The sequence below is a fragment of the Malus sylvestris genome, chromosome 13, assembly GCF_916048215.2.
Source record: "Malus sylvestris chromosome 13, drMalSylv7.2, whole genome shotgun sequence".
Lineage (NCBI taxonomy): Eukaryota > Viridiplantae > Streptophyta > Magnoliopsida > Rosales > Rosaceae > Malus > Malus sylvestris.
In genome coordinates this window covers 7,113,246-7,133,251 of record NC_062272.1, presented here as the reverse complement: position 1 = coordinate 7,133,251, position 20,006 = coordinate 7,113,246, and the positions used below count along the sequence as shown (strand labels likewise).

The window sequence follows — 20,006 nt, the reverse complement described above, 5'->3', positions numbered from 1 at the left end:
ACTAAATTTGCAAAGATCAAATGATGTGGTTGTAGATAATTAATTATTAATTAAATATCGATTAACGTGCTTGTTTTTTATCGGTAACACATCGTTTGGTTTACAATTTGGTTTAAAAAAAGATTGTCATCGTACACTCTTTTTAGCTATACAAACTTTTATTTGTGAGTTATATATTTAGAGTGTATATAACATTTTTAGAGAGCGAATAACAACTATCATAATTTATTAGACAATTAAACTTTGATTATTTAAAATGATAATGTAGCATATAATGAGGTTCTTCATCCATCGTCAATTGAATTTGATTCTAATTGCCTTTATAGGATTTTTATTTAGCTATTCGAAATGATAAATGAGTAGTTGTGTTTTTTTCCGAGTAATGTTAGGGAGACCAAATTTTTAAACCAAATGATGTTTCACCAATAAGAAATAAACATATTAATCAATACTTAAGTAATAGTTCAATAATCAACGTCCACATCATTTGGTTTACAAAATTTAGTTTATAAATTTTGACTCCCTAGCATTACTCTTCGTTTTCTGTTGCGTTGTTTAAGGTTAATGCCCAACTACTACCATTGCTTGATAAACGAGTAGTTGTCTTTCCTTTTCTCCTGTATCGCTTTTATTTAAGGGATTTCCAAAAATGTTTACTTAAGCAAAAAATTACAGTTGAGAAGTTTATAATTAAAGTTGGTCAAGCATAGCTTTTGATATTTACGTTAACATTTTAAACACATCTAGTTCGACGGATTAACATGCTAACCACATCTACTTAATTGCCACCCAACTTATTGATCTCCTTTATTACTTCAACTCCTTCCCACTTTATTCTCTCGCTAATTTGATTCTCTTTCCTCGGAGAACATGCTTTATTCAAAACGAAATAAGCACAGTAAAGTATGAGAGATTTTTTCATATACGCAAAACACAAGCCAATACATTACCTGTCATAATGTATGTGGAGAGAGTTAAAGAAAATTGGGGATACACTATAGAATTAACTGCCATTATGGAGCCGACCTATAAACCCTTGAGGTGATACGAACGTATTTTAAGTCATTGTTGTTTTGTACGACCATAATGAAAGCGTAATTAAGGACGCTCCTCCCATCAAATGAGGATCTATTCTCAACAAGAATTACACTGAAAAATCTCTCAATACATAGTATATGCCCGGAGAGATTTTTCCAAGTGCCGAGTATTCAAGCGGTTCTCTACATATATGTCATAATACAAGTGAAAAATGATATATTTTTTCTCATCTCTTCACTTATTTTATGACACGTGGAATACCCCCTTGACTACATGACATTTAGAAAAATTCCTCATGCGGCCAAAGAATCTCTAATTTAATCCCTCCATGTGGAGGGATATTTCACTGTGCCCGAACATAGAGTAGAACATCACGTGTCACTATACAAGTGATGATATTTTTTTGTAAAGCAAGTGATGAGATACTTATGTTAAAAAATTAACAACTTGAAAAATAAAATTTCCCTCCGCTTATTCAATGACACGTGGTGTACCATCCCTATTTTGAGCCCAATGAAAAATTTATCCTCTACTTGGGTCAAAAAAGCAGGTGGCACATTTCATATGAAACTAGCAACCTTAAAAACTTCATTTCTCAAGTACTAAGCTCACAAAAGAATAATTGACAAACATGTTTTTTCTCTCCGAAATTATAAACTTGGTAGGTTTCTGGGATGCAGCTCTTGCCCTGTTTGGTCTTTTCATATTCACTTGCTTGCTAGAAAATTTTACCAACAAGGGTCCAATGCTATGGCCAGTAGTGGGGATCACACCCTCACTTTTTCTCAACATATCCAACATCTACGATTGGGCAACCCCAGCTCTGATCAGGGCCGGAGGAACCTTTCGCTTCAGGGGAATGTGGTTCGGCGGGGCCCACGGGATTGTGACCATTGATCCTTCGAAAATCGAGTACATGCTCAAAACAAGATTTATCAACTTCCCAAAAGGCCAGTACTACAGGGAGAGGTTTCGTGATTTGCTCGGGGATGGGATTTTTAATGCGGACAGCGAAATGTGGAAGGAACAGAGAAGAATTGCAACTTCGGAGATGCATTCGAGCCGGTTTTCGGACCACTCGTTTCTTTCCATGCAAGTTTTGGTGCACGACAAGCTATTGAAGTTGATGGAGAATGTGGTGAGTTCTAAAAATGGTGTTGTTGATCTCCAAGAAGTGCTTCTTCGGTTTACTTTCGACAACATTTGCACCACGGCTCTTGGTATTGATCCAGGTTGCTTGGCTTTTGACTTGCCTGAAATTCCTTTCGCGAAAGCTTTCGAAGAAGCCACTGAACTGACTCTCTTCAGGTTCATGGTTCCACCTTTTGTGTGGAAGGTGATGAAGTTCTTCGAAATGGGGTACGAGAGAAGGCTCAAAGAATCAATTGGAATTGTGCATGACTTTGCCGGGAAGGTAGTGGCAGAACGAAGGAACGAATTAATTAAGCTCAGCGGTTTAAAAGATCGGTCTGATCTCCTGTCTAGGCTTATGGAGTACACTGATCAAAACCCACAAGGACAAGGAAAACAGAAGCGCTTTTCGGATAAGTTCCTAATAGATTTCTGCATAAGTTTTATTTTAGCTGGGAGGGACACAAGCTCTGTGGCCTTAGCATGGTTCTTTTGGTTGGTGCAAAAAAACCCAAAAGTGGAAAACAAAATCCTCAAAGAAGTCAACGACATTTTAGGCGGACGCGAATACGGTCAGAAAAATCCAATTTTTACAGTGGAAGAACTAAAGAAAATGGTGTATCTACAAGCAGCATTGTCAGAATCACTGAGGCTTTACCCAGCAGTGCCAATTGACATCAAAGAGGTTGTTGAAGACGATGTATTCCCTGACGGCATCATGGTGAAAAAGGGAGGCCGGGTTCTGTACTCGATTTTCTCCATGGCGCGAATCGAGTCCATATGGGGACGAGATTGCTTGGAGTTTAAGCCTGAAAGATGGATTAAAGACGGGGCGTTTGTGAGCGAGAATCAGTTCAAGTATCCGGTGTTTAACGCTGGTCCGAGGTTGTGCTTGGGGAAGAAGTTTGCCTACATGCAGATGAAAATGGTGGCTGCTGCCATTCTGTTGAGGTATGAGGTTAAAGTTGTTGAAGAACATAATGTTGTTCCAAAGTTGACGACCACACTATACATGCAGAATGGGTTGCTTGTGACTCTCAAGCCTAGGTTTCTTACAACTGTGTGAGTGTGAGGAATTGTCGAGCAGTTATTTTTTAACTATTTATGGCAGTCCTAGGCTGCTGTTCTATGTTCTTCTTGGGCAACTGGTCCATGGAATAAACTTGATATGGTAAAACCACAGGCAGTACAAGCTTTCTTTGTTATCCTAGCAGCTAGAAATTAGAATAATGTGACATATTGGCAGTTAATGGATCTGGCAGTGGACCACGTCTTTCCAGCCACACTCACAAAGAGCGGGATTCATCTGCATTGGACCCACTCTATTTGAGTGTGGCCAAACAAAAGACGTGGTGATAACGATAACACTATACAATCAGTAGTGCACCAATCGGTCATCTATCGCCTCCAAGCCTAATATTGGAAAGTAAATACTCAAATATGATTTTCTGATTCGTGTGCAAGTCTCTAGTTTATATGAAGTCTTGACCATTAATTATATTGGTTATATGCAATTCTGATTCTACTACTTCTTACATGGTATCAGAGCATGATTATTTGGCAAATGTGAAGACAGAATAAAACATAATAATTAGGATTTCATTCTTGTTTGCTCGTCTTAAGAGACATGAATTACAGTTCGAATTTTTTTCTACTCCTTTAGGCAACCACTTCGGTATATAGGCTTTTAACAAAAAAAAAAAAAAAAAAAGATCATTGATATGCAAAGCGAACCTGAATTACTTTCCATCTCAATCTGCCGTGACCACATTTTTATTGTACAAGCACATATTTGCGTCTTTAGACATAAAGTACAAGACCCTCCTTTGGTAGCTTCGGTCATTAGTTGCCTAATTTTTTATTTCTTACGCTCACCAAACCGTCCTTCGATGGCGTCGAATTTATCAAGCTGTCCACGACTTTGAACCACTGGCTTGCGGGGTCGCACGAACTGTCTCCGCTTAAGCATTTGCAGGCATTTGTGACAATGGTTTTGTCTGAGTCTACATCCAGGCAAACTTCAGTACCATCCGTGGTCTTAGATTGAAGGTGCATTTGGGAATCCGAAATGGTCTCCCACCGCGAATTTGGGGTGGTGCACGGTATTCCCAATACTGCCGGCTTATTCAGTTGATCAGCTTGTATGCAGAATTCTTTTTCATTCAGCAATAGGACCTTTGTGGATGAATAGGTCCAGCCTTGAGTCTGAGAGCATGGACCTAACTTCAAAGGGCCACGGGTTCCAACCTTTAGGAGGCAGAGGCCTGTGGCTGGATGGAATATGATTTTATGCAACCTGGGTGTATGTAAACCTGCCCCTGCAAACACCACAAGTACATTAATCTTAAGTATGTAAATTTGAGCGGACGTGGGCGTGGCACACATTAGCTAGAGCGGATGTGGTCTCCCCTATCAACCCGAGTTTAAATTTCCATCCCAACAATTTATATTAGTTTAAAATAACATATTGGCTGTATCAGTCTCCCATGAACGTGCAGGAATTTTTGAGTAAAAAATCACTAGCATGCATGTCTGGGAGACTGACCTTAGAAAAATCGAACCAAGAAATCGAACACACTATACCTTTGATAGAAGTTTGGAGGACAGATATTTTTTGAGTTAGGCTTGAATTCCTAATACCACTCCAATCCGAGTTCAAGATTCCATAATACTCTTTCATACCCTTCACCCCTTGCCTGAGATAATAACTCCCAACCAGGCTCCACTGCGCAAAATCCACATCAAGTTCAACAGCAGCAGCCATGAAGCAGTTTAAGTACCTGTTGTCAATTACATTGGTGCCCCTCTGGTCCACACCAAACTCGCTCACAAACAACGGAAATCCTCTGTCAAGCAAAAAACCTGACCTTCCCTTCACGTTATTGTACACATGACCGCACACTTGATTGGAGTTGCCGCTCTTCCACTCCTGCCCGTCTGTAAATCCATACCAGTGAACCTCATATACCGTTTTCCCAGAAAATGTGAGCTTCACTGGTCGATTGGCGAGGAAAGACAAGTCTGTGTCAAACTTCAGGCCAGAGAGAATGACAAGCACAACTGGGTTTGCCTTGTGGACTGCCTCAGCTCCTCTTTGCATGTACCTATACCATGCATAGTTCATAATAGTATAGTTAATTACCATTAATTCGTTTTTATCAGTGGTATATGCATATCACAAAGAAATCATTGTGATGTACTTAGATATCGCCACTTGGGATAACCAATTCACTTATGTTATAATACGTGAGTTCGCTTGAAATGAAATGACGCACTTACGTGTACCAATCGTTAACATTCTGTTTGGGGCCTCGCAGCTCATTCCTCAAGCTCATGCCCACCACATTGCGCACACCATGGAACAACGCTGCCATTCGAGTTAGGCCAACGATCCAATTGTCAGGGTTGAAATACTCGTCGCCGAAGAAACCATTGCCGTCAGTGTTGCTGCAACACCACCCAGGCTTGCTTAAGTGATTGTCCAGTACAACCATCACATTGTTTTTCCCAAGGCTAGAAACCACCGCCTACATGTGAACATAATAATCAGTTATTAACCTTGCTTAAACTAATAAACCTGTAAAGTAAAATTGGAACATGTAGACTCTCGATCTTCACCTCTCTGGTCTGTTCTGCAGGTAATCAGCTACCCCTCAATTTAAAACCATGTCATATGAACTGGCCGTTTAATACCAATTGGTTTTTACTTTTCACTTTTTGTTTTTATTTTTTATTTTTTATTTTTTAATCTGAAAATTGAAATCTTGTTTGATAATTACTTTCAATTTTTTTTTGCCAAAAAACTGAAAATTACTTTCTTGAGTTTTCAAGAATTGGCCTTGGATGTTCACATTTTGGTTTTTAGTTTTCAAAACTAAAAGAAGTTACCAAAAAAATTTTCAGTTTTCAAAAAAATAAAAACTAAAAACGAAATGGTTATCAAATAACCCCGAACTTTTATTTCTTATGATCAAGAAATTTTTTAATTTACACTCGTGTTAAAACACGTGTATAATAGAACCTGCCATTTATCAATGGTACAATAATGGATTAGTAATACCAGGTTGCAGTGTTAATGTCCGATGGTGCACAAAAATTTATTCGGTTATTTATTCTGCATGATGCAAGTGCTAACATTGTCAGCTACGGATTTATAGAAAAGAGATTTGTAAATATCATGATAGCATGGACCGACATACATAACGATTATCTTTAGTCATTGGATTCATTCGTTTCATGCTATGAGCCAGTCTGTTCTGGATTTTGTAAGATTGTAGCTCTTCATTTGAAGTTGTCCTTGACTTGTTTGGTAATGAAAACTAATCGGAAAGTCACTTTTATGAATTTTCAAACTTTGGCTTTCAATTTACGAAATTAAAGAACTTTACCAAATAAGTATTCAGTTAGCATACGGTCTCTTGGAGAAAGACTAATCTTACCGACAGAGATTTTTCAGTGTAGAAACGTGACCTGGAACATTAATATCACAATAGTACTGTAGATGGACATTTGAAAAAAAAAAATTACTCCCCACGCATACCATAACACTTAGTGCAGCGAACCGTATTCTCAGTACATTGAAAAATATCTCATACAAATGCTTGTGGGGTCCATGTAGAGTCTCATAGTTAAGCAAACGAAAATAAAATCTTATATCACTCAATATTTGACACGTAAAATAACTTTTTTGAAGCAATAATATAGCAACGAGTAATGCAAGGAAGATTAAGTTTGTAGACAAAGTTTTGAAAACTAAATGACATGGAAATTGATGATTGGTTTATTACTTAAACATTGATAAACGTGTTTATTCTTATTGATAACGCATCATTTAGTTTACAAATTTAGTCTTCAATTTTAATCACATTAGCAACCCCCAAAAAAGTACCTACATTATTTTTCCTGTGAAAATCAGAGAACTTGTACCTGGAAAGCTTTTATAAGGGAGAGATCGAGGAAGCCGGGATTGTTGGACTGGAGACCAGAAATGGAACCGAGCAGCCCAAGGCTCTGAAACGACTGCCGAACAGTGACTTCTGCCAGCGTCGAATTGGTGGCCAAGAAAAGCGGCCACGTCAGCCTGACGCAGTTGAACCCCAGCGACGTGATGCGCTTGATGATTGCGTTCACCGGCTGCTTGCTGAGGCCTTCGGCGAGGACGGTGTCGAGATGCGACACCCAATTCACGCAGGCCAGCTTCACGCGCCTCCCATTCTCGTCGACGATCCACCGCTTGTGGGTGGAGAGTGGGAGGGCTGAGACTGCGATGAGAGAAAGGATGGAGAGAAAGGAGAAGAGTGAGATGATCGACCTTGACATGGCTAGGAAGTTAGTTGAGGATTTATGGGAGCTCTTAATCTATATACTGCTGATTGATAGGCCCACCACACTCCATGCAGTTCACTCCATGCACTTGAGAAAACAATAAGATAAAATAATTTGCAATTTACAAGGCTTTTTACCCGGTACACATTTATTATGCTTCGGATTGTGTAAATTATTACAAGGTTTTTTACTAAATACACGATGAGGCGACTTTATTTATATATTTTTGATGTTTTATTATGTATTTTTGATATACTTAATGTAGGACATGCAAACTTATTTATGGTATAAAATGATCAATCAGTGGAATTTTTTAATAATTCCAACTGGATCGGGTTCGTAAGTTTGTCAAGAAGGTTGTGTCAAAATTTCTGAATTTTATCCCGAAGTATTTGATTGCGGCAAATTAATTTTGGTACAACATGCAGTGTTGGCAGATTGAGATGCAAGGCTCATTTGCGAGATTTGGGCTTCAAGATGTGGTACTTGGACTTGGGTTCTTCTACAAACTTGAAGAGGACATCCTAAGCTTTACTTCAAGTCATTTTGGACATGTTTTGGTCATGATGGTCCAGAAACGTGGGAATTTTTCGGTTGGCCATATTTCCTACCTTGATTTAGATTGTGATTTTAAGTTATCGTTTTATTATTTTGTTCCTAGTTTTTTGAAGACCTTCCATAGGAAGGCTTTATAGTACTATAAATAAGGCTTATTCGGCCATTATGGTCCTCTAAGCACCACTTTGGAGAATTCAGCTTAGAGAGCTATTTGACCATTCAACTTTATTTTACAAGGTGTCTTCAATCCTTTTCTTCTTTATGATATTTTGCTTTTTAATTATGATTATGCGTAACTAATTCCTTTTGCTAGAGCGAGGCCACGAGCTTTGCAAAAATATATAGTTTCTTTTCAATTTACTTATGATATTATGCATGTATGTTTTGAATTATTAATCTCCGTGTTTGAAACTATCTAATAGTCATGATGATTGGCCACCATTAGGATGTTTAAAAAAATACTTTGATGCAATTTTGGTCGGAAGGTTCTTTAAAATTGGCTATGGTTTCTTGTGGTTAATAATTGTAAGTTCACTTACACTCTGTTTGGATACAGTAAAATAAAACATAATTTCATTTAAAATACAAAATTTGGGATGGGAAAGCAATTTTCCCTCATTTGGGAACTTGTAGCGCGAGAATAGCCAATTTCTACGGGAAAAAAAAAGGGAAATTGGGGATGAAGATTTTCGAGTTTAATTTCCGTCTAAATAGGTGGAATTTCACAATTCCAACAACAACGAGAATCCCAAATTCATCGGCTAGAAATCTTGCACCACCAAATTTGAAATATCATGATTAGGACGCCAAACTGGGATGATTAGCGCCAAAGTTCACAATAAAAGGGTTGCATCTTCACTCTGTTAACTCTCCAATCTTCGAAGGGATTCTCGCTCGTGCTTCATCTTTTTCCTTCGTTCTAGGTCAACCTCTTCTCTCTTCTTTCTTGAATTATTTTAAGCTTTTTGGGTATTCTCTTTATAGCAATTGTAAATTTTGCTGCTAGTCATACTCTTGGTGTGCTTATTAGGTTTTTTTCCCCGATTAAATTGTGTATTGGGTATGTAACCTTATCTGGGAAAGGGGGAATGTTTTTGGGTATGTAACGTTGTCTGGGAAAAAGGGAAGGTTTTTGGTAGTGGTGGGTAGGGGGATACACATTATTGACTCTTCCCTTGAATTGTTTCCTTCACTAGAAGAAAAAAAAAACATAGTCTAGCAGTCCTCCATTTTTAGTTTTTGATGGCCTTTGGTATTAGTTCAGAAGTTCCTTGTTACAGATGTTCTTTTAAAGGTTAACAATAGCCAAGATTGAATATGATGATTTTGTTAAGCCACCGAAGCAGTAATTGAAAGAATGAATTACTCTCATGATACTAATGCTAGATTGTTCTATCTTTACGAACCAATTGTTGATTTGAATGTAACTTGCATGGCTACTCATTCTTTTTTGTTCACTTTTGCCTCATTTGTTTTTTGATTGCATAGCCTCACTCTTAATTTCTTGCCTCAAAAACCTTGTGCGTCTACTACATGTATATCTACAACTTTTGGTTAAAACAGAAAGTTGCATATCCCATAACTATTGTTGCATATCACAATATATCTTTGTTCATATATTCAAACAAGTATAGAAAATACTAATGATGTAGACATGCTAACGAGGTTAAAGCGAAAGCGTGCTATAAATGAAGAGGAAAATAGGAAGAAAAAAAAATTATTGTCGGTACAATTATATATGTTATTGTCATTGTCATGCATTGGTATAGTTGGAGTGTTCTTCTCAATAGTGAGTGATATACTAAGTCAAAGTGGATTTAATTGGGATGCAACCAAAAAGATGATAAGTGTAGATTAAGACTCTGTCTAGCAAAAGTACGTGAAGGTATGACAAATTCATTGTTTTTCTTTTGTGTGTGTGATATTCTTTTAACTCTTCTTATACTTATGGTTTGCTTTTTTATTTTTATATTTTGATTGGTAGTCACATAGTGGTGTTGAAAGTTTTTGTTGGAAGGTCATTCCAAATTGGGATGATATAGTGGATTTGTGTGGCAAAGATAGAGTCACGGGTGAGGGTGCTGAAACAAGTGTGGAAGCTGTTAAGATTATGACTCCTAAGCATAATTAACATAATCGTATTGATTTGGATGGTGATACGCAAGGTTTAGAATATATTGAAATCATTAATGATACTATTTCAGCCAATGGTCAGAAGACTCAAAGCAAGAGAAAGCCAACAAATTTCGTTGATGTGCCTCATACAAAGAGAAAACCAACCACCCCTAAAGATATGATTGCAGATTCACCTGCCAAGATGGATGGCATCATCCTTTCAAGACTATATTTGTGCAAACACAAAGAAGCTTGATCCAACAGAGGTATATGATGAAGTAAATGCAATACCAAATCTCAGTGAAGAACAAATCAAAACATGTGCTTGGTTGATAAAAAATGACAAGCAATTTCTCATGTTGAAGACACTTCCAGTTGAGAAGAAAAAAAAAATGGTATTATTGTTTACTTCACGAGGCGCATAGGATTGTTTTCATTATATTTCCCATTTTAGTTTTTTTCAGTAAGATATTAGTTAAAATAAAAGCTTTGCATGTCATGAAAGTTCATTGACATTTGCAAGTGTGCTTTACTGGGATTTTTCCTACTTCAATCAACTTTATCATATTATTGCAGCTGTTAATTGTTGAAAATTTGGTTTTAACTAACCAATGTGTTGCTAATCTATCATTTTGAATCAAACTGATGATTTTATAACTAATGTCTCATTTTTGTTTGATGACTTTAACCCTGATGATTTATAACCAGTTTAACGTTTTTATTCAAATTTGTATTCCTCTATATAATACAAATTCTAGAGAATATCCAAACAATGAAATTTGGAATTCCTGTCATTTTGTAATTTCTATGTATCCAACATCCAAACGATGAAATTTCAATTAACGAGAATTTAATTACTATCATTTGTAATTCCCATCATTTAAAATTCAGTGATAATTTAGAAATTCTTCATCCAAACATAGTGTGACACACCCCGTCCCGAAGGAGAGCATGCTGGCCGTCACATGAGAGTGACGTAACCATTTACACAGTTCGGAAGCTTTTAAAATACAATTATTAAAATGGAAACCCTCGCGAAAATAGTATAATAACATAATACTTTTCATAAATCTCGAATCATCAATTTTTCTTTAAAACCCGAAAGTATGCCATGTTTTACAGTGAGGGGTTAGAATTATTTTTGGCGAAATGTTTTTGAAAAGCTTGGTTTTACTGACCCACTCAATTTTGTTTTTCGCCCCTCCAGGTTCTTGATAGCAGAGTTTTGGTGGCCACGAGGAATCCAACCGTATTCTGACAGAAATCACAAAAGTAGGACTCACCCTCGAGGGTTTCCATTTTAATAATTGTATTTTAAAAGCTTCCGAACTGTGTAAATGGTTACGTCACTCTCATGTGACGGCCAGCATGCCCTCTTTCGGGACGGGGTGTGTCATAGTGTTCGGGTGAACACCATGTCTTCAAGGTTGCATGGTTTTTCAAAGGGTTGTCATAAAGCTTAATAAGTCTTTCATGTTCACATTTCATTCGAATCTCCAGACGGATTGCATGTTTGATATACATTATAGATTGGAGGTCTAAGTAGAGCTTACTTTAGGAAAACCTAACCTTCAAAATATAGATGGGTAATGCATAAGTAATTGGGAGGAACTGCATAGAATTATTAATGTGACGGCGGAACCCTAGTGTATTTTTAAATTGATTTTCAAAACTGTTTTCTTTTAGTTATTTTCCTCTTGCCAAACCTTTTAAATTATTTTTATTAAATTCATTTTTATAATTTTAAGACATAACATCAATTTTTTCGAAACTTTGTTTTAAATAATTAATTAACAATTGGTTTTAAATAGAAATTGTTTTAAGAATTCTGTGGAGAACGACCTTACTTGAGCCGACTATACTGCGATAACCTTGTTACTCTTGTAAGTATTTTAGGTATTTTTATCCCTACTTTTTTAGGTGGTAAAAATCTCATCAATATACATTTATGAATAATACTTTGCACCTAACTTTGATGTATATATTCAACTCTTGCAAAAAAAAAAACATATTATTATTGTACAAATATCATAAACGGAATTGTTTAATTTCTTATTTTTTATTTGAGGATGATCCCTCTAAAATATCATTAGAATCAAAAGATCGTTTAGTCATCCAAATGTATGAAGCAAGTTGACAATGTATGTACCAAATAACATATTTATGATAAACTGTCCAAGTATTTGATACAATTAAATGACTAAAAATCTATCATTTGAATTCAAAAAGTATCTTTAAATGATGATTAACAAACATGATCTTTAGTATGTAAAACGAACCTTGAATTAATTTCCAAATCACCAATTTTACATCAACTAATGAGTTACATAATTTTACAGAGCAACCTTACTTGATCAACCCTAGTATGTAACTAATTTCTTAATCTGCCATGACCAAATAGCCGGTAATTTCTTTGCAACTACATGTTTGTGTCATTTGATATTGTGCAAGACATATTAAGGAGCTGGTCCCCTGAAAATATGATATCATAAACGTATCTATTAACTTGGTTTGTGGTAAAAAACTTCGTACTCGGAAAATTTCTAGGTTCTGAATAAGAGAAACATGACATCCATATGCAAAAGCAGACTTTTATGATTTTGGTTTGGTTAGGTTATGCCTACTTTATTCTAAATAGTCGTTATTAATACAACTATAGTCATATAATTTAGCTTTGTAGCAGAAGTTTTTATACAAGGGTCATTAAGTTAGTTGCCTCAGTGATTTGAGTAGCTACGTAGATCTGGATAATGATGATTTGGAGAATGGAGCTTCTAGGAGTCGAAGTTGATTAAGAATTGGTGAATTCTAAACATGCCGGTGTTGATCTCGTAGCGGTGTTGATCTCCTAGAAGTGCTTCTTCAGTTTACTTTCGAGAACGTTTGCACCACGGCTCTTAGCATTAATTCGGATATGTGGTACAACGGTCGGACTAAAGAATTTCTCTTTATACAAAGAATAAAATATCATTATTAGGCCTCTTATTAGGTTTTCATTTTTAATGTACTTGTATTTACTATATACTGTACATTTAAGGATGAATGAAAAATAAGTTGAGCCAAACACAATTTCTACATCTTCCAAATTGGATTTGAGCAAAAGTTGCAAAAGTTGGAAGAAAAGCAGCTGCTCTTCAAGCGTAAGTGTTAAGTTTGCTTTTTACCACCGCTAACTTTCAAAATAAGTAAAAAGTGGGAATTTTACCAAACAATCTAGCAACCTAAAACTTTTCAAAAAGCAGATTCTAGGCCAAAAAAGCAGGCCCAATTCGTCACTAAGAGACATGAATTATAGGTTAAATAGGTTAAATCCGCATTTGTCTGTATTTGGACTTTAGGTGACCACTTCTGTAGCAAATATAGTATTAGAGCGTGATTGTTACACAATTGAGAAAGACAAAATAAAGCATGATTATTAGAATTTTATTCTCAACTGCTCGTCCTAATAAAGCATGAATTGCAGTTGGAAAATGATTTTTTCTAATTACTTTCAAATCACCAATTTTACATGATCAAACCCTAGCTTGTAATTATTCCATGAACAATTTCTGTTAGACGACCAAAAAAAATCTGATTTGAATGATTTTTATAGCAATGATTTTTAAACGATGCTTAAGAAATTCAATGATTTTGATTTATGAAAGTTTACATTGAAAATACCTTATTCAAAAAGGGTGGACATGTTGCTCCACACACGGAGTGAATGCAAATATTATCTATACTTTGACAATCTCACGTCGTAAAATTGACAAAACAAATTACAATCATCGTTATATATTTTACTTCTTACTTCTCTAGCAAGCATGATCTTTGATATCCAAAAGCAAACCCTGACTTTAGAATTACATCACTTTCCAATCATGATTTTACATCAACTAATAATGGATCACATAATTTTACAAAGCAGCCTTAATTACTTGATCAACCCTACTATGTACTTAATTTCTTAACCTGCCATGACCAAATAGTTATTTCTTTACACACACATACATATATATATTTGCGTCATTTGATATTGTATAGAAATATTAAGGAGCCTACACTTTCTTTCCCATGATTTCCAGTCCCTTGTACAGTACCTTCAGCCATTAGATAGTTGCCTCAATCATATGCACGACTGAGTTGAGCTCGAGCATGGGGCTTTTAGGCGACGAATTTATTGTGCTGTCGACAAGTTTGAACCACTGGCTTCCCGGGTCGCACGAACTATCTCTGCTCAAGCAGTTGCAGGAATTTGTGACAACGGTATTGCTGGAGTCTACGTCAAGGCAAACTTCGGTACCATCCATGGTCTTAGATTGGAGGTGCAACTTAGAATCCGAAATGATATCCCATTGCGAATTCCTGGTCGTGCAAAGTATCCCCACTGCTGCCGGCTTATTCAGTTTGTCAGCTTGTATGCAGAAATACGTTCCTTTCAGCGTTAGGACCTTCCTCGATGAATAGGCCCAGGCTCCAGACTGGGAGCATGGACCTAACTTCAAAGGGCCAAGGAATCCGACTTTTAGGAGGCAGAGGCCTGTGGCTGGATGGAAAATGATTTTATGCATCCTGGATTGAGCTAAGCCTGGCCCTGCAAACAACACAAACACATAATAAACCTTTCTGACACAAGCGATATTCTACACCCATGTTTGCCACAAGCAAATTAGCGTCAACCCTCCAAAAAATGAAATATATGATTCAAATCTCTTCAATGAAACAAAGATTATGTGCTGCACCAGTGGCCTATGTGGGCGAGCAAGGTCCACATCTAATTAACCGTCATAAATCACTTGCAAGCGGAAGCGTCTGACCCTAGCAACATTAATCGATGAAAATGAAACACGGTGTTACCTTGCAAAGGAGATTGGAGGACAGAGAGCCTCTGCGTTAGGCTTGAATTCCTGATATCGCTCCAATCCCAGTTCAAGATTCCATAATACTCTTCCATACCCACCACCCCTTGCCTTAAATAATAACTCCCAACCAGGGTCCAGAGAGCAAAATCCACATCAAATTCAGCTGCAGCAGCCATGAAGCAGTTTAAGTACCTGTTGTCATTTACATTGGTGCCCCTGTGGTCCACCCCAAACTCACTCACAAACAATGGCAACCCATTGTCAAGCAAAAATCCTGACTTTCTCTTCACGTTATTGTATACTTGGCCGCACACTTGGTTGGGATTGCCGTTCTTCCACGCCTGCCCATCTGAAAATCCATACCAGTGCACTTCAAATACTGTTTTCCCGGCAAATGTGAGGCTCACGGGTCGTTTGGCGAGGAAAGATAAGTCCGTGTCAAAACTCAAGCCAGAGAGAATGACAAGCACATCTGCGTTTGCCGAGTGCACCGCCTCAGCTCCTCTTTGCATGTACCTATACAACGGATATTTCATACAAGTTACAAGTAATTACCATTAATTCGTTTTGATCAGTCGTATGCATAAAGAAAGACATCAATTATGCTGTACAACGAAAAACCCACTATCTACACTATTAAATATAAACCAAATAGGTTAGCCAAAATAATCCAGGTAAGATAGATATAGCCCTAGGTTATGTATTGATGTTACAAAAATGCCTTGTGAACCATGTGGGATAACTGAATCACTTATGTTATAATACATGAATTCATTTTCAGCTGGAAATGAAATGACGCACTTACTTGTACCAGTCGTCAACATTCTGTTTGGGGCCTCGCAGCTCATTCCTCAAGCTCATGCCCACCACATTACTGACGCCTTTGAACAATGTGGCCATTCGAGTTAGGCCAGTGATCCAAAGGTCCGGGTTGAAATACTTGTCACCAAAGAAACCATTGTCGTCGTTGTTGTTGCAACACCACCCAGGAGTGCTTAAGTGATTATCAAGTATAACCATCACATTGTTGCTCCCAAGACTAGAAACCACTGCCTAAACATATGAAAATAAACCAGTCATTATCTTTTGTGAATATTAGAAATAGTAAATTATGAGGGAGTCCTTATTGTCACTCTAAAAACTTATAAAACCATGTCATCTAAAACCTAAGGCCCCGTGTAGTGTGCTGGATGAGGTAGGTTGTGATCAATTAAAATAGACTTTGAGTCCAGTCTGTGTTTGTTGTGCCAAAATGTAAGAAGGACAAGAGTGCACATGATGGGTTATGAATCCATAATACAGTAACCTATCCTCATACATGAGTTACAAGTTATGTCTTCCAAGTCACCAAGAGCGAACTGCTCTGATGACATATTAAACTAAACATGGTAAATACTAATATTAAACTAAACATGGTAAATACCAAAAATATATATGATAATATTTGGGAATTTCTTATATATTCATTAATCTCCAAAGTAGAGTATATGTAGGAGTTACAATTGGTATTACATATGTACTTCACCAATGTGGGACAATAAACTACTATTTACACTTTAACTAATATATAACCCGCAACATCTACCAATCCAATGTTGTCTCTATCGCCCAATTCTATCCAGCCCACCATGGGACCTAATCGTATTTCGCATGGCTGAGAAAAATTTCGGTTCATAACATGCCGGCATGGTTTTCATGCTTGTAATTTAGGAAGAACTCCACTTTAGTCCTTGTAATTTCAATTTTCACGACTGAAGTCTTTGTGGTGTATCAATTCTTGCAATTTAAGGACAACAACTTAATTGCCAATTTAGGACTCGTTTAGATGTGCTTTTCAAGTAACCGAAAGAGTTTTTAGAGAAAATATTTTTGAACTTCAAAAACACTTATAATGCTTTCTGCAAGAAGCACCTGTTATGTGCTAGAACTTTAAGTGCTTCTCCAGAATTTATTTACATCTTTATTAAAAATTGGTTCTAAAAACATTTTTATCAAAAACAGTTTCAGTTATTTTAAAAACACATCCATCCCTTATTTGACAAAATTAGCATATGTGATATATAATGAGAGAAATTTTCTCCTTTACTAAAGTGCATCTTATCCCAAACTAAAAGGACATAAAATCATACTTTAGTTGTATTAAGTATATTCTAAAATATAATATTTTACACATTAATTAGTAACCTCACGTAATAAAATGTCGATAGTTAAACAAAAAAAAATCTCCGGGGAATCCTCTGTTGAGCTCCAGCAAAAACAAAATTGAATTATGCATTCACTAAATGGCAGGTGCAATGGCGGTGTATAATTAGGGTCACTATCAACCAAATTACTGTGTAATTTAATTTGATTTAGTAAAACAAAAATCACTCTTGATATTGCCGCCATGGACTAAAACAATAATAATTGAAACCAGAGTTGAAAATTTGGTACCTGGGTAGGGACGGACTGACATCGATAGGTATTCCATACACACCAAATATTTATCACACGATACTCTTACGTGTAAACAATATAAGCCGTCGATCATGTTGACAAAAAAATTCATTATATGATGATCATGATTCACGTGTCTTCACTGGAAAGTTATCCTCGTGGCTTTAGCTTTAAACCAATCCATGAAATTAACTTAGAGAAAACCTAATCCTACGCATGGTTGTGGGGTCCATGCAGAATATCATAATTAAGCAAATAAAATAACCAGCATGTTTTCTTTTCCCTTTTTTTTTTTCTGTTTGTTTCCCGGGAAAATCACAGCGTACCTGGTAAGCTTTCAAGAGGGGGAGATCGACGAGGGCGGGATTGTTGGACTGGATACCGGAAATGGATTCGAGAAGGCCGAGGCTCTGAAACGACTGCCGAACAGTGACAGCTGCCAGCGTTTCATTCGTGGCCAGGAGAAGCGGCCACGTCAGCCTGACGCAGTTGAATCCCAGCGACGCGATTCGCTTGGCGATTGCATCCACCGGCTGCTTGCTGAGGCCTTCGGCGACGACGGCGTCGAGATGCGACACCCAGTTCACGCACGCCAGCTTCACGCGCTGCCCGCTCTCGTCGACGATCCATCGGGAGGAGGTGGAGAGTGGGAGAGCCGAGGCTGCAGGCGCGAGTGTGAGAAGGGAAATGATAGAGAGGAAGGAGAAGAGTGAGATGACTGGCTTTGCCATGGTTGGAACTTGGAAGGAGGATTGTTGAGAATATATGGGAACTCAATCTTCAATTTATATACTATGATGATATTCAAAGGCCCACCAAACTCATGTAGTACAAATTTAAGAAAGATAATCAATTATTACAAGACTTTATATATATATATATATTGCTTAAGGTGAGGGTTTCCTATTTTTCTAAAAATATTGGAACACGCTTCTTACCGATAAATTTAATTTTAATAAAATTATGTGGTTGAGATTATGTGGTCTGTGTGTTAATCTCAACCACACAATTTTATTAAAACCAATATAACGGTGGGGAGCGTGTTCCAATTTTTTTGAAAAAATAGGAATCCCTCTTTTTAAGCAATATGTGTGTGTGTATATATATATTATCAGGACTTATAAGGGAAAGAATCTCATTTTATTCAAAAATAGGGATTAGTTGAGGTCATTTCAGGACTTATAAGGGAAAGAATCTCATTTTATTCAAAAATAGGGATTAGTTGAGGTCATTTCACATCGAATTTCAACGATCCGAACTATTTATTTTATAACTTTCGATTCATAGATTATTTTTTATAAAAATTTAATCTAAACCATTTGCTTATTTAATTATCATGATAAAATTTCATTGTTGCTTATAGAACAAAACGTTCGTCGGTTTCTTTAAACTCAATTTAACGTTTCAAATATTTCCAATTTAGCTAATATTTTACAAGAACAATATGTGAGGTTCAACTTGAAAAATAAATGATTCGGATTGTTAAATTTCGATGTGATATGTGCCCTACAACCACAACTAATCCCTATTTAAAAATAATAATAATGAGATTTCGTCCCTTAAACCATCTTCAACCATTGGTTAAAAAAATTTAACCCATAAACATTTTTCTGCTCCAACCCTTCTGGGTTAAATTTTTAGCTCAAGATTATTAAATAATAAATTTAGGTTATTTTTTAAAAGTAACTTATTTTAAAATAAAAAAAAAAGTTATGTAGACTATCTTAATTTATCTTATGAACATTTTAACTTAAAAATATTTAGATTTCAATTAATATTGAAAAATCACTAAACTGAGACCATAAAACTTATGGAACATTATGAAAGAATATGAAACAAAATTTTAAATTGTTTTAGCCATTGGATTTAATTTTGGGTCATTGGATCTTTTTTTACCATTAAATTTGATCATATTAGATCTCAGCCATTGAATTTAATGAATTTATAAATATAAAACTAAAAATTAAATAAATTTGAATGTGACCAAATGTCTATTTGAATATGTGTCGTCCGATTAAACCCAAGAGTCGTTGGGCTCATTACTGTGGTCGACAAGCCCACGTGGGTGGGTCTTGTGCTAGCAATGGTGTTGGGGCGCTTGAAGTTCCCCATCTGGCTTTCAGATAGGCACGTCCATTCGCAGGTGGTGGGCCAGCTCACTAATTCAGTGTGGTATCTTGGCTGAAATTTGTCCCAAAAATAAGTTTTTAGTTGAAACTCATATTTGGCCCAAGGATTGGAATAAGTTTGAGTGAGTTTAAAATCTAAAAGTTGAGTTTTACTACAAGAGTTGGGATAGGTCTAAAAGGCCTCATATATTTTATTATGCCAAGTATAATTGAAGAAAAATTGTGGTTAACAAGTTAATATATAAAATTTATTCATGTTATATTTGAAGAAAAATTGTGATTAATATGTTAATAATATAAAATTTATTCATGTTATAAATATGTTATTTGCCATAAGGAGATAACGTTTGATGCGTTATGGGCTCCGTTGATGTTGGAATTGGAAACACGGCAAGTCATAGGAAGTGTTCACGTACGAGCAAGTATTAACGAA

The 20,006-nt window shown here is 36.4% G+C and overlaps 3 protein-coding genes and 1 pseudogene across 3 annotated transcripts; 2 read left to right on the top strand and 2 right to left on the bottom strand.

The window, feature by feature from the left end:
* Positions 1-1,593: 1,593 nt before the first annotated feature.
* On the top strand, positions 1,594-3,374 carry LOC126597615 (cytochrome P450 86B1-like). The gene has a single exon (XM_050264417.1). The coding sequence runs from the start codon at positions 1,670-1,672 to the stop codon at positions 3,233-3,235; it is 1,566 nt and encodes a 521-aa protein (XP_050120374.1). The 5' UTR covers positions 1,594-1,669; the 3' UTR covers positions 3,236-3,374.
* A 517-nt stretch (positions 3,375-3,891) lies between these two features.
* LOC126597613 (glycosyl hydrolase 5 family protein-like) lies at positions 3,892-7,520 on the bottom strand. The gene is made up of 4 exons (XM_050264414.1): positions 7,096-7,520; positions 5,449-5,696; positions 4,753-5,273; positions 3,892-4,487 (listed from the first exon to the last, which is right to left on the bottom strand). Exons 1-4 carry the CDS (start codon positions 7,486-7,488, stop codon positions 4,012-4,014), a joined length of 1,638 nt encoding a protein of 545 aa, XP_050120371.1. The 5' UTR covers positions 7,489-7,520; the 3' UTR covers positions 3,892-4,011.
* A 2,372-nt stretch (positions 7,521-9,892) lies between these two features.
* LOC126597626 (uncharacterized) lies at positions 9,893-10,592 on the top strand (annotated as a pseudogene).
* Positions 10,593-13,976: 3,384 nt separating this feature from the next.
* On the bottom strand, positions 13,977-18,227 carry LOC126597612 (glycosyl hydrolase 5 family protein-like). The gene is made up of 4 exons (XM_050264413.1): positions 17,771-18,227; positions 15,814-16,061; positions 15,004-15,524; positions 13,977-14,740 (listed from the first exon to the last, which is right to left on the bottom strand). Exons 1-4 carry the CDS (start codon positions 18,173-18,175, stop codon positions 14,256-14,258), a joined length of 1,659 nt encoding a protein of 552 aa, XP_050120370.1. The 5' UTR covers positions 18,176-18,227; the 3' UTR covers positions 13,977-14,255.
* Between the last annotated feature and the right edge of the window lie 1,779 nt (positions 18,228-20,006).